The sequence below is a fragment of the Natrix helvetica genome (assembly GCF_964273705.1).
Source record: "Natrix helvetica genome assembly, chromosome: 4".
In the NCBI taxonomy this organism is placed as follows: Eukaryota; Metazoa; Chordata; class Lepidosauria; order Squamata; family Natricidae; genus Natrix; species Natrix helvetica.
The window spans coordinates 100,365,265-100,379,080 of NC_138550.1; the positions used below are offsets into that span (position 1 = coordinate 100,365,265).

The 13,816-nt window shown below is 39.6% G+C and overlaps 1 protein-coding gene across 5 annotated transcripts in view; it reads left to right on the top strand.

Moving 5' to 3' along the window:
• Positions 1–13,816, top strand: part of PHACTR1 (phosphatase and actin regulator 1) — a 270,634-nt gene that overhangs the window by 241,391 nt on the left and 15,427 nt on the right. For all 5 annotated transcript variants that reach the window (XM_081952274.1, XM_081952276.1, XM_081952273.1 and 2 more), the window contains 3 exons: positions 1,869–2,077; positions 4,002–4,158; positions 11,306–11,361. In XM_081952274.1, the coding sequence (XP_081808400.1) occupies positions 1,869–2,077; positions 4,002–4,158; positions 11,306–11,361 (422 nt within the window). The remainder of the gene's footprint in view (positions 1–1,868; positions 2,078–4,001; positions 4,159–11,305; positions 11,362–13,816) is intronic.

Sequence of the window (13,816 nt, forward strand, 5' to 3'; positions counted from 1 at the left end):
ATGGGAATGCTGCAACAGTTGTAAGAGAATGGTCATAAGTCACTTTTTCAGTGCTGTTGTAACTTTGAATGGTCACTAAATGAACTAAGTCGAGGACCTCCTGTTTAATATATGGGATCAAAATATTAAAAATCTCAGCATGGTAGCACTTTTAATAGCGCAGAAGCTTTCACAAGCAGCTTTAGCTTATTTCTTTACTTATGAAAGTAATGTTTTTTTAAAAAAAAATAGATGTAGGGGGATACAAGGCAGGAATTTGGCAAGCTGCCTGCAAACTGTGTATGTGTGTTCCTTTCACTTAGAAGTATAGGCGTAAAATAATTTCTTAATAATAGCCATCATTATTAAGCAGACCAAGCAATCCATGTGGTAGAATGAAGCTAAGAACTTTGCCATTTTGTTTGAGTACTTTTTAGTTAATGATAGGGCATGTATTTTTAAATGCTTATTGCATTTGATTTATTAAAAATATTTTATGCATACAAGAGTTATCTGGAAAAAGGCAACATATATTTATATTAGTACTAGTATAAGAATAAAGGCATAACAATTGAAGAGCAATCACAGGGAGACAGGATGGCTATGATGTGAGGCCAATATTGTAATTAATAGAAAGGTTTTGTTCCTTTGGGCAGATTTCCAAATACTTATGCATTTCTTAAAGACATATAAGCTTAGTTGTTTATATCAGAGATAAGGAACTTGATGTCTCTCATAAACAGTAGGAAAGGCTTGGTAGCCTATAAGAGCTGGAGGATACCAAACTACCTATTTCAAATGTATGTATGTATTCATTATCTAGCTTGATAAAACTAACAGTGTAGTTATTTCTTCTTTTACCAACTTGCATTACATCACAGTGTAGTTTTACCAGTCTGATTATTTTTTCATACTTTTTCAGAAAAATAGAGAGGTGTCTCATCTTCCTCGTTGCTCTAAAAATGTGGCACCTTTTAAAAAAATATTTTAATTGTAAAAGTTACAAACAACATCTCTTAAAAAGCTTTACATACTGATAGAAAACAAAAAAAAAAAACCCAAAATATTATATAATAGATTATATGCTTTAAAAACAAAAGGAAGAAGAACCTAGAAAGAATAAAGAAGAGACAAAAACCATTAAAAACAATGAAAAAAATAACTAAATCAAGCATAGAAAACTTTCAAAAACAGGAGGTGGAAGTGAGATAGAGACAGATAAGGAAAAATGAGGAAAAATAGGGTCATACCTCCCATGTTTTTAAGTTACATTTTTTAACATCATTGTGATTCAGTTTTTAAGCAATGAATTAAACCTTGACCATAAAAAGCTAATTCAAAGACAAATAGAAGCCAACTTTTACCTACCGTGTTTTCCCAAAAATAAGACAGTGTCTTATTTTCTTTTGATCCCCCCAAAATAAGGCAGTGTCTTATTTTCTTTTAATCCCCCAAAATAAGACAGTGTCTTATTTTCTTTTGATCCCCCAAAATAAGGCAGTGTCTTATTTTCTTTTGATCCCCGAAACAAGCACTTGGCCTTATTTTCGGGAAGATCTTATTATTTTTGAAGTGCAGGAGGCAGCGAACGAGGCTGCTGCTGTGTTGCAATATTTTCAGGGAGGGCTTGTTTTGCGGGGAGGGTTTATTTTAGAGCATGCGCTCAAAAGCTTGATTGGGCTGTATTATCTGGGGAGGTCTTATTTTGGGGGAAACAGGGTATTACTCAAATGTTCTTAGTAGGAGTGTATCATCACCTTTGTTGCGAGTGACCAAGTTCAATATATCCAAAGTTATCTCTTTCAGTTGCCTCTGTTTTAAGATGCTGACATTGCATTTCATTCTGAAGATGTAGTATTTCTCTTCTGTATTATTTCTTGATTCTAAAGCTCCAGTTTACATGGCGGTGACAGCCTCTCAAAAACTGGACCTGGAGGCCTTGCAGACATGAGACAAGTGCCAACTGTTGTGATTGAATGTGATGACAATAAAGAAAATGTGCCTCATGAATCTAACTTTGGCGATTCTTCATGCCTCTATTCAAGAGAAGAAGAAGATGAGGAAGAAGATGAAGATGATGATAGCTCATTATATTCAAGTAAGTAGAGCTCATTATTTACAAGTCACATGTGCATGTTCTTTACACATGGCGCTAGAGAAAACAGTACCAGTTCTTGCAATTGCCTTGAATGGATCATAATGAAAAAAAGTAAAAGAACTTTTCTGGAGTGAAACAGTTCATTACGGGAAATAAAATATATGAGAAAACCTTAGCTTAAGGAATGTGAAAATTCCGGGAATTAACAGATCCAGATATAAAAGTAAAACTGATAGATCAGGAAATGTATAACTTTTGCTTGATCTCTCTCAGTGAACCTCAACACAACCTCTTTGAGTCCTTTCATAACTTCTGAAGTTATTGTTACTGAACTGAAGGAAAATATATTAATATTTAAAGGGGCCAATGGTTCCTGGGATCACCAAACCTTGTGAAGTTTTTCCTAGATCACCAGAGAAAACTTAGAGAATAATCTTAATATGATTTTATGAGATTTCAGGTGACATTGGAGCACAGTAGGATTGGACAAAATCTGAAAAGGATTGATGACACATGATATATCTGCTTAAATGTTTGCATATTCATATATGGATCTGAAAAGCTTTGAAAAAACATTCAACCTCTTGCTTCTGCCAGATCAAATCTTAGCAGCAACAAGACTCAAGTGTTGCTGGAAAACTTACTTAGTTTTTCCAAGTCTGTTATATGGAACCCTCGGGCTCTTCTTCTTGTGCTCCTGACAGGATTGTTCCTTTTACTGGCCCATTGATCACATTCAAAACATTGGGTATGTTGCTTTTCAGCCTGAGATTTCAGAAAAAAGAAATTGGGTTTCCACTGCAATGGAATTGAAGGATACAATCCAATCCTGTCTGTCTCCATTGTCGCCTTGCCACCTTGTTGCCCTAGCTGCAAATGCAGGATTCAGCAACATAAGTATTAAAATAAAATAAAATAAAATAAAATAAAATAATAAAATAAAATATCTGACGTTGAACATTATCCAAGCCGCAATTGCTTAAGTTTCATTGGGAATATGGGGATATGGCCTATATGGTAATATGGCCCCCAAATATCTAGTGTTGGACTTAATAATGTTCTTGACAGATGTGATTTGATTGGCAGGATGTAACATTAAATGAAGGAGGAATCAGGTGTTCCGCCTTTTTCTTTGTGTCTATAGGTTGAGGACTAGTAATTTTTATTTATTTTGTTCTTTATTTATTACATTTTTACACCACCCGTGTTACCGGAATGAATCTGGGCAGCTTACAACAACGCAGTAAAACAATGTAAACACATATGTAAAAGGAGAGGTTAAAAACAGTGTTTAATCAAAATTAAAATGTACAAGGTAAAAGTGGAATTCAGTTAAAAATTCAAAAGGCTAAAAAGTTATTGTATTATTGCATATTGTCCTTTTCTATCATTACAGGCGTTCTTTCAAGGGAATATCAGTTCCTTGAACTTAGGATCTTGAGGCAGGGAGGACAGCTTTAACCCCATTTGTCTTTCCCATAATGCTTCGTCCCAACTAGGGTTGTTTTCCTTACAGTGGCCTATCAGGTCTGCTGCTCTTTTCTACCCTGGAGATGGCAAGAGTAAAAAGTCTTGGGCCTGAATAGAGTCATCTTGCTAGCTGAGATTGGAACCTTGAAATCACTTCCATATGCACATTTGTCTCACATGCAAAATAATCCACTTTGCATTCATGGAGGGTTGAGATAACATTATATTCAGCACAGAAACATTCACCTTCACAAAAGAGCACACTAAAGAGAGGAAATGCTTTTGAAACGGGCATTCAATATTCAAAGTTCAATATTCAAAGTTTCCGCAAGGGTAGAGATCTTAAAAACAGATTTTATTTTATTTTATTTTATTTTAAACAAAAGAAATGGAAAAGTAAGCTCCTGTGCCTGCACTACAGCAGTTAAACTGAACGCGATTCTTTCTTTCCAAGGCTCTCTGGCAATGAAAGTTTGCAGGAAAGATTCTTTAGCTATCAAGCTGAGCAACAGGCCATCCAAGCGTGAGCTGGAGGAGAAGAACATCCTCCCCGTGCAGACGGATGAGGAGCGGCTGGAGCTCAGGCAGCAGATTGGCACCAAACTGACAAGGTAGGAAGAATTGTCTTTCTTCCCAGCATCAACAAGCATGAAATAAAGCTGAGGCCATTCCATGTTACAAATACAGGGAGCCCACGAGTTACAACAGTAACATTTAGTGACCACAGTTGCAATAGCACTGAAAAACGTGATTTATGACCATTTTTCACACTTGTGACAGTTGCAGCATCCCCTTGGTCACGTGATCAAAATCCAGGTGCTTGGCAAATGGTACATATTTATAACCATTGCAGTGAACTGGGGTCATGTGATGATCTTTTGTGACGTTCTGACAAGCAAAGTCAATGGGGAATCCAGATTGATTTAACAACCGTCTAACTAACTTAACTCCTGCAGTGATTCGCTTAACAACTATAGCAACAAAGGGGTCATAAAATGGGGAAAAACTCAGTTAACAAATGTCTCACTTAGCAATGGAAATTTTGAACTCCCATTTAGTCATAAGTCAAGGACTACTTGTACAGTTTTCAAGCAACCCTGTATTTCTGGACTGCACCGATCACAGAATTGAACTTCGCACCTTCCCAGATGCCAGGAAGCAAAAAGCAAAGGTTCTCTCAACTGAACCTAGAGAGAGGTTTGGAAACAAGGGGTTGTTAGGTCAGTTTGCTAAGCTGAGTATAGTAATAGGACAAGACAATAATGTAGACATGATTGCTTCAGATTCCTCCAATAGGCAAGGCAGAAATGATCTTGCATTGGGCTATTGCTGTATCTCACTTCTATTTTCATAGAAGACAGGGCTTAATTAAACATGATCAAAAAAGGACTCTCTAGTGCAGTGATAGCTAACCTTCTTTTCCTTGGGTGCCAAATGAGTGCCTACACCCATAATGCAATGTCCCCCGTGCACACCTCACCTTCTTGCACACGCATCCCACTACCACCACGTATGCAGCACAACCCCCCATGCCCCGTTTTGGGCCTAGCAGGCCTCCCTGAAGCTGTTACAGGTGTTATGTCTCCCTTGTATTCAGCTTTATTCATCTTTAGCATTCATCTACATTGTTTTGTGATGCATTTCCTACCTCTCTAGGATTTATCTCTATCTGCTCCTGTTAGGCATTTCCTCTTCCTGTTGTATGTATATATTTATATTGTTGATGGCTTGTATAGAGTTTTAACTACATTTTGATTAAACTACTTGAAACAGGAGCCTCCTGGAACCAAAAACAGGGTGCCGGGGGGTGCACCCCCCGCGACCCTGTTTTTGGTCCCAGGAGGTTTCAGGGAGCCCTGCTAGGCCTGAAACACAGAGCGGGAGGTGCTCCCCCCCCCGCTGCCCATGCATGCGCACATGCCCCCACCCACCCCAGGCATGCACGCGCATCTCTTGCATGTGCAGCACAGACCCAAAACTCAGCTGGCTGGCAGGAGGCGCATGCATGATGGAGCTGAGCTGGGCGACAGCTGGCATGCCCACAGAGAGGGCTCCATGCACCACCTGTGGCATGTGTGTCACAGGTTCGCCATCACAGCTCTAGTGTGGTAGACATGAAATGCTATCTGAGTAATTGGCTGGGGTGAATAGTTAGCCAGACAAACCACCACCGCTGGAGAGGGAGGCTGACCTCTGATTTTTGGGGAGATAAGTATCAAAAACATTTCGTTTTTAGGTCAGCTTCAGTGCTGGCCTTCCTGCTTCTCAAAGAGATAAAGCATTTGCCGGATAAACCATAGTTTGCTGTATATGCTTCAGTTCTATTCCATTTTTCTTCCAGGATGATGAGAAGCCCTCTAGCAGAAGTTAAAGAGTCGTCTTTCGTAATCAGTTTTGGCCTGGATTTAAGGCAGTTAAATCTCATTTGGGTCTCGAAGGGGGACAGCCTGTCTTCCAAATTTGGAAGGAGATTTGAAGTGCATTCAGTGACTCAGAGCACCTCTCTCAGAAATTTAATTTGTGTGGCTTTCAGAAGACTTGGATCTTTATATTGCAAATCTGTGAGTCACCATGGAGGAGATTTCTCACCTTGACTTTAGGGATGTTTTAGCAGCAGGCACAAAATTGTCTCCCATCACTGCTGCCAAATGCAGAATTACATTACCTATATTACAGGCCCACCAGAAATAGCCTTTATTTGTTTCCTCCACAATGCAAAAGATTGAAAAATGACACACACACACACACACACACACTCCCAGATCGCTAAAAGCCTTCATTTGTTCTACAGGTAGTCCTCGAGTTATGATTGGTCATTTAGTGACTACTTTTATCCCCTCAAAAATATTTATGATCTGATATCTGACAAATCCCCTCCCCCGCACTCACAACGCTGCATTTATGGACATCTCCAGCATCCCCTCATCACATAACTGAGATTTATGACATTTTTGACAAAAATGGATAATTACCTCTGGGTTTAGGCAAAAACGCTCCATAGCAGACAATGAGTTCATTAAATGACGATCATGTTCATTCAAATATCATGGGTTTGTTAAATGGTCTTAGTGGATTCATTTAACAACAACCACAAAATAGTCATAAAACAGAGTTGGTCATTTGATGAGCCATTTTTATGACCGTCCCAACTTACTAACATAATGGGCAAGTTCCATCACAGTCATAAGTCAAAGACTGCTTGTATGTGAGTATTTATCTAGTTACAACTGTCAAGTGTTTTAGAGAAGCTCCTATTTTTGTTTTAGTTTCCCGAATAATAAATTAGGAAGGTGCCAGAGAAAGCTTTTTTTTTTAGCCTCAGGTTTTAGAATGAAGAGTCCATTAGTATTAAAGCCGATACAAATAAAGTTCATGTAAGAAAATATGTTTAGTTTTCATTTTCCTAATATAATATCACTATTGGATTTTATATGTTATTAAAAGGAGTACATTGAAACAAAAATCAATCATGAGTGAATGTAAAAGTTATTTGAGCGTCAGTTCCTTTAGAGAATCAAAAATTTTGTATTAAAATGAGGACTGATCAAATTTCTCTCACATCCCTCATAGGTAAAATCCAGCCAAAGAAAAAAACAAATTCACCATGTTTAATTATTTCATTTAATTCTTATGATTATGTCAAATAAAGCATGCAAAGAGCTTTTGCTGTTCTCTTTGAGAGTTAACCTTTAAAACTGAGAAGGAAACAATTCATGTTGTATTTCCAGTTTCACTTTCAGTCTTTCTGTTGTCATGTCACTTTCTTATTTGGCCTTTGGCTGTGGGATTTAAAACAACAATAACAACAATGTGCTCAGACATTTAAAGCACACATAATAATCCTGCTACAAGATCCTCAGCTGGTGTAAGGCATTAACAAGAACAAGATGCCCTCCAGTTGTCATTGGTTGGGATTGTAGTAATTGAAATTCCACTGTCCAAAGTTCGAGGATTTTTCTTTTTTGATATCTATCTCCTCCTTCTTTTGCATTCTCATTCCCCAAAGTTTATACTTCTTACTTCAAGAGATTCTCAAACTCATCTTTAATATATTACAATCATTCATTCAAAGCTTTTTTTCATAGAGAATTAGAGTTGGCATACTAAGCTATCTGGGCTCGGTAAGGATATCAGAAGTTAAATTCTCACAAGAGTTCTTAGCAGAGTCAAGAAAAACCTAAAAATTATAGTCTTCTGAGGTTTGAAATGTGAAGTGTTATTGAAAATTTAATAATTTTGCATTACAAATGCAACATTCTAAAGAAAGTCCCTGAAGTATTAAACAGCCAGCTGATTAAATTAACTACATTAATTCCAACAGGAACAACAATATTTTGAACATATGACTCCTTGGACAATAATCATACCCATCTGCTTTCAACTAGGACTCTCCATTTTCATAAGAAAACTGATCTAGATGTTTTTAAAGAATGTTTTTTATTGCTTTAGGCTCAAAAGAAAGCATTAGTAGAGAGGTTTTAAAAAAGGCTAAAGGAGTCCCTGTGGATTTTAGTCCACTAGTCATTACTAGTCATAGGGAGTGGTGCTCATCTCCATTTCAAGGGTCATTAAGCCAACACTGTCTGAATACATTTTCCACACTCATGGGGTCAGCATGACGTCACAAAGTGCTGTTACCTTCCCATCAAAGTGGTATCGTATTTTTCGGAGTATAAGATGCACCTTTTTTCCTCAAAAAAGACGCTGAAAATCTGGGTGCTTCTTATACATCGAATACAGCATTTTTTTGCCTCCCGAAGCCCCGCCCCTTCACCAGAATGGCTGTGCATACCCTTATGAGGCTTGCAGAGAGCTCCTGGGGCTGGGGAGAGCAGAAATGAGCAAAAAATGGGCCGTTTTTGTCCCCACCCCGCCCCCAGCAGCACTCTATAAGTCTCCATAAGGCTATTTTTTGACAAAAAACGGGCCCGTTTGCTCCTTTTTGGCCCCCTACCCTCCCTAGGAGGACTCCACAAGCCCCCCCAAGGCTATTCATGCCTCTCTTTTTTAAAAAAAACGGGCCCGTTTTCGCAAAAAACGGGGCATTTGGGGGATGTTTGCAGCTCCCCTTTTGGAAAGCTCTTTAACTGATTAATGAGAATTACATTGATCAAGTGCTGTATCAGCAGAAACAAAATCTTAGGTGCTACAGATTGTCAGCGATTTCCTTCTCCAGCACATGAATAAATACACCTGGAAACATCTACCTACCTACCTACTCTCTCTCTACCTACCTACCTACCTACTGTATTTCTCTCTCTCTCTCTCTCCCTACCTATCTACTGTATTTCTCTCCCTGTCTCTCTATTTCTCTCTCTCTCTATCCCTCTACATACCAACCTACCTACTGTCTCTCTCTCTCCCTACCTACCTACTGTATTTCTCTCTCTTTCTCTCCCTCTCTATCTCTATATCTACCTACCTACTTTTTTTTTAAAAATTGCCTCTTCAAAACCTTGGTGTGTCTTATACTCTGAAAACCTGGTCTCAAACCCGGGTTGCCAGCTTTCCAGCTGACAAGCTCAGCATCTTAACCACTGAGCCACTGAGCCACTCAATAGAGATACTGGTGGATGAAAATAAAAAAAACAAGTAATTGTTATCACAAACAGGAAGCATATTAGATGGCATAATAACATTGCATTCTCTGAAAAATGCCAGGCCTGGGATCAATTTATTCTGATTATTAAATGAGTGAGGCCTGAATTTAAAACACAGTAATTATCTAATAGTTATTAAATCTTGCTGGGGTATTGTAGAGTACTGAGTTCTCGTTTAAGGAAAAGGAAATATATGCATAAAAAGAACACTGTAGCAATAGCACTTAGACTTATACAATGCTTCACAATGCTTTACAGCCATCTCTAAGCGGTTTACAGGGTCAGCCTTTTGCCCCCAACAATCTGGGTCCTCATTTTACTGACCTCGGAAGGATGGAAGGCTGAGTCAACCTTGAGCTGGTCAGGATCGAACTGCCGAACTGCTGGCAGCTGGCAGTCAGCAGAAGTAGCCTGCAATACTGTGTTCTCACCACTGTGCCACCACTATATAGTTGAAGAAAGAATTTGTATCTCTGTTTGCACAATATGTGAACCTGTGTTTGTTTTAGTCTTGGCTTTGTTGTTATTGTTAATTAATTGTTTTATTTTTCTGTTTTATTTTATTTACTGTGACAGTTTACGCAGTAAAGATCAGAATTTGCCTTGCTAAGCAAGGCAGTTGTTAGGCGAGTGTCACACCTGGTTTTATGACCTTTTTTGCCATGCAAGATTGTTAAGCAAATCACTGTTAAGGGAATCATGCGGTTGTTAAGCAAATCCAACTTTCCCCATTGACTTTGCTTGCCAGAAGCCAGCTGGGAAGGTCAGAAATAGCAATCATGTGACCTCAAGACACTTGCATCAGTTCTAAACGCATGCCAGTTGCCAGGCACTCAAAGCATGTGACAGAGAAGATGCTGCAACAGTTGTAAATGCAAAAACTGGTTGTAGGTCACTTTTTTCAGTTCCACGGAAACGTTGAATGATCACTAAATGAATGCGTGTACATTGAGAACTGCCGGTATTGGGAAAATTCAGAAAATAAGTTCAGTCAGTAACCTGGTTAAAAGTTTGGTTACAACCTGGAGAGAGAAAAAATGATGCAGAGAAATTGCTTACTGGCCTGAAATTGGTTCTCCTGTGCTCATAGTACGGTAATATCTCTTGGGATCTTTTTCAACTACTGTCTGCTGTAAACTGCTCACTGTTTCTATTGTCAGAAGGCTGTTTGGTGATTTGTTGTGTTAATTTGTTACATTTATATCCCCCCACACTTGGATCCAGAAGCTCAAGATGGCACACCGAGCACTTTTTCCTTCAATAGGCAACAGTCCTGTGAGAGAGGTTGGATTGAGAAAGAATTGAGAAGATTGAGAATTTCCATAGCTAAGGGTGGACTTGAACTTGGTTTCCCAATTCCTAGTCAGCAACTTAATCACTATACCACACAGGTTCCTCATATTTCTGAGCTAGGAAACAAAAACAATCAGATGAGATTCTATTTACAACATATCCCCAGCTATTAAGAAATTGTTCAATATTAAACGTTTGAGTTTGGTTTAACAGATTGAAAGGTCTATGTTGAATTGGCAGGTTGAAACCCTTGCACAAGATGACCACACCTGCTCACAGCACACAGCTTTCTACCTTTGCTTTAAGGCAGCCACCCATAATCTGATGAGCTTCCTGTTGGCTGAAGATCATCTCATTTCACCTTCTATCCTCCTCCAAGTTTTATTCCAGAATCTGAAGACAGGTTTTTAGATAGAAAGCCTGATCTGAAGAACAAAGAAAAAGTCCTAATCTGAGCATACTTACCATGCCTGGTAGTTTCCCTGGATTGCTTTGATCTCTCCATAGTTTGGAGGGTCACATAAAAACAAAAACGCAGAACTGATGTCACACTAATGACAGTCAGGAAGCTAGCATAGAAGGAAGGAAATTAAGTAAAAGAAACCATCCTCATCTAACTCTCCACTGGTTAGCCTGAAGGGGTAATGCCTAAGATGACACAATCTGTTTGGTTTCCCCTCGGTTGGCAATAAAGGAAAATACAAGTGTTATGTTTTACTCAGTAATATCCGTATCTACATAGGAACAATGTCATTTCCTGAGCTTTCGCATTATCTGTTGAAGAGTGACTCTGGCAAATATTGAAGGCTGGAGGAGGTCCTGATATGGTGAAAAAATTGAAATTGAAATTGAAATTTTTCTACAGGCGGCTGAGCCAGAGACCGACTGCTGAAGAATTAGAGCAGAGGAATATTCTCAAACGTAAGTAGCTTCAAACTTACATTTAAATTAAGGAAAAATCATACAGTGTAAGTATGCCCCAGGGTAGATCAGTTTCTCAACCTTACCATCTTTTGAAGTGTGGACGTCAACTCCCAGAATGCTGTCTGGGGAATTATGGAAATGGGAGTCTACACATCTTAAAATTTCTAAGTTGAAAAACATGGCTCGAGGGTGGTAGTCAGGGGTGGGCTGCTACGAATCCGCCCAGGTTCAGGAGAACCTGTAGCTAACATTATGGCCAGTTTGGAGAACCTCCAAACCCCACCCCTGGCTGGCCCAGCCCACCCCACCCTGTCCCTCCCAGGAGTCTCCACGCGGCCTGTTTTGGATGTGAGGTAAGTGCAGAGTCCGCCCAGAGACTCAGGGAGGGGGAAAAACAGGCCTTCCGGAAGGCCAGAAACGGGCCCAAGGGGGGCAGTTTTCACCCTCCCAGAGGCTCAAGGAAAGCCTCCAGAGTCTGGGGAAGGGGGAAATGCCCCCTCATGTGGTGCAGGAGGCTGACTAGGCCACGCCCACCATGGCCATGCCCTCCCAGCAACCGGGCAGAGAACTCGTTGCTGAAATTTTTGAAGCCCACTCCTGATGGTAGTTCTCAAGCTGTGGTTTGCAGAGCCCTGGGAGGGGGGGGGGCTGCAATGTCTTCACAGGGTGGCCATGAAGGCTTGAAGAAATGTTATGATTTAAATGTTGAGTTAAGTCTTGGGGGTCCATGGCCATGGTCTGTGATCACAAAAGTATTTAAAGGGGGCTCCTGGTGAAGAAAAGATTGAGAAGCACTGCTCTAGGGGATCCATCCAGGATGGAATTTCCATTCTTCCATTCTTACCCACCTGAGCCAGGCATACATTATGCTCTTGCACTGTTATTATTACCCAAAAGAGATTGCTTATAAAGGAGACATATTTATGTTTTGGTGGTTTGAAATGAGAACATACTGAGGTCAACCCAGGATATGCAAAAAAAGGTTCACCGTTTTCTCGTTTTCTTTTACCAAAATGTCCTACACAGATTTATTCAGAAATATTCCCCACAGTGGGACCTCAGTGTGTTTTCATCTAAGACACTTTATGGATTTCAACCAAAAATATAATCTAAACTATGCCTGTTGAAAAGCGAGCCAATAAAATGCAATGGAGCTAATCCTAGATGTAGAGCCTTGGTGTAGATGTAGAGCCTTGGCCAAATATCTAAGAGTAGTACGCAAGTCATTCTTACAGAAATATATAACTAAATTTTCATGCCACATTTTTTTAACAGTAAAGCCTCTCCCCCCCCCCCCCTTATACTAGAGTTTTGGTTGTAGAACCTGAATTAATGATCTATCCTCCTCAGCAAAACCCATGCTGGCACAAATATATTTGACTTAAAAATAGTTTAAGACACTTAGCTATCAATAATTAAAGAGAGAAAATAGTTTAATTACACTCCTCTTGCTGTAGGACATTAATCTTAAGCAGAGCAATGTGAAGATAAATTCCTGGGAAATGACTGGTATTTTGATGCAATTAATAACTGAATGCTAGTAAGAATGCGTCTCAGCATGCATGCTTTGAGAAGCAAGCCAACTATATATCTGCTTTCACTCCACTGTGATCAGTCTTATAAATGCTCTTTTGACAATCACAAGCTGGAATCAGGATGCCCTTCAGATAAACACTTGTGCTCTTGTCACCTCAAGGCTTCGCTAGCGCAAAGTGTTCTCTATGGGGCTGACTTTGAAAATCACTCAAAATCTTCAGCTGGTGCAGAACACAAAGGCATGAGCAGTGATGGGCATGCCTCACTATGTCTGTGTGACATCTCTGCTCTGCAAGCTGTGCTGGTTGCCACTTCTGGGTGCAATTTAAGGTACTTATCATTACCTCCAAAGCCCTATATGTGTAAGGTCAGTTATTCGACTGACTGCATTTCTCCCATGATTTCTACCTGGCCAGAGCATGTCTGTGGAATGAGACCTCTAAAATCCATGTTGCTCCAACCTGGTTGGCATTCCAAAAAGCCTTGAAAAACTGGCTGTTCTCCCAGATCTTGATTGGTGTGGTCCCTTGCTGGGTGTATCTATTATTTTCGCTTTCTCAATGTATATGGTGCCCAGAGTCATCTTGTTTTGTGGGTTGTACTATTTTTTATGTCACTGTGTGTGAGCAGAATCAGTTGGAATTAGGCACTGTTCAAAGTGAATGCAAATAAAATAAAAACAATAGTCATCTTGAGACAAATTTCAAACCTACAAAAAAATATTTGTTTGTAAAAGAGATCCAAGATGCATCTTTACATGTCTCCGCTAGTTACAGTTCTTCTTATTATTATTTCAATTTATATAGTGACCCTTGTCACATACATGACTCTATTTGTCTATGGCAGGGGTACCCAACCTATGGGCCACGGCCCACTAGTGGGCCGTGAGGGGCTTGCAAATGGGCCGTAGAAATGG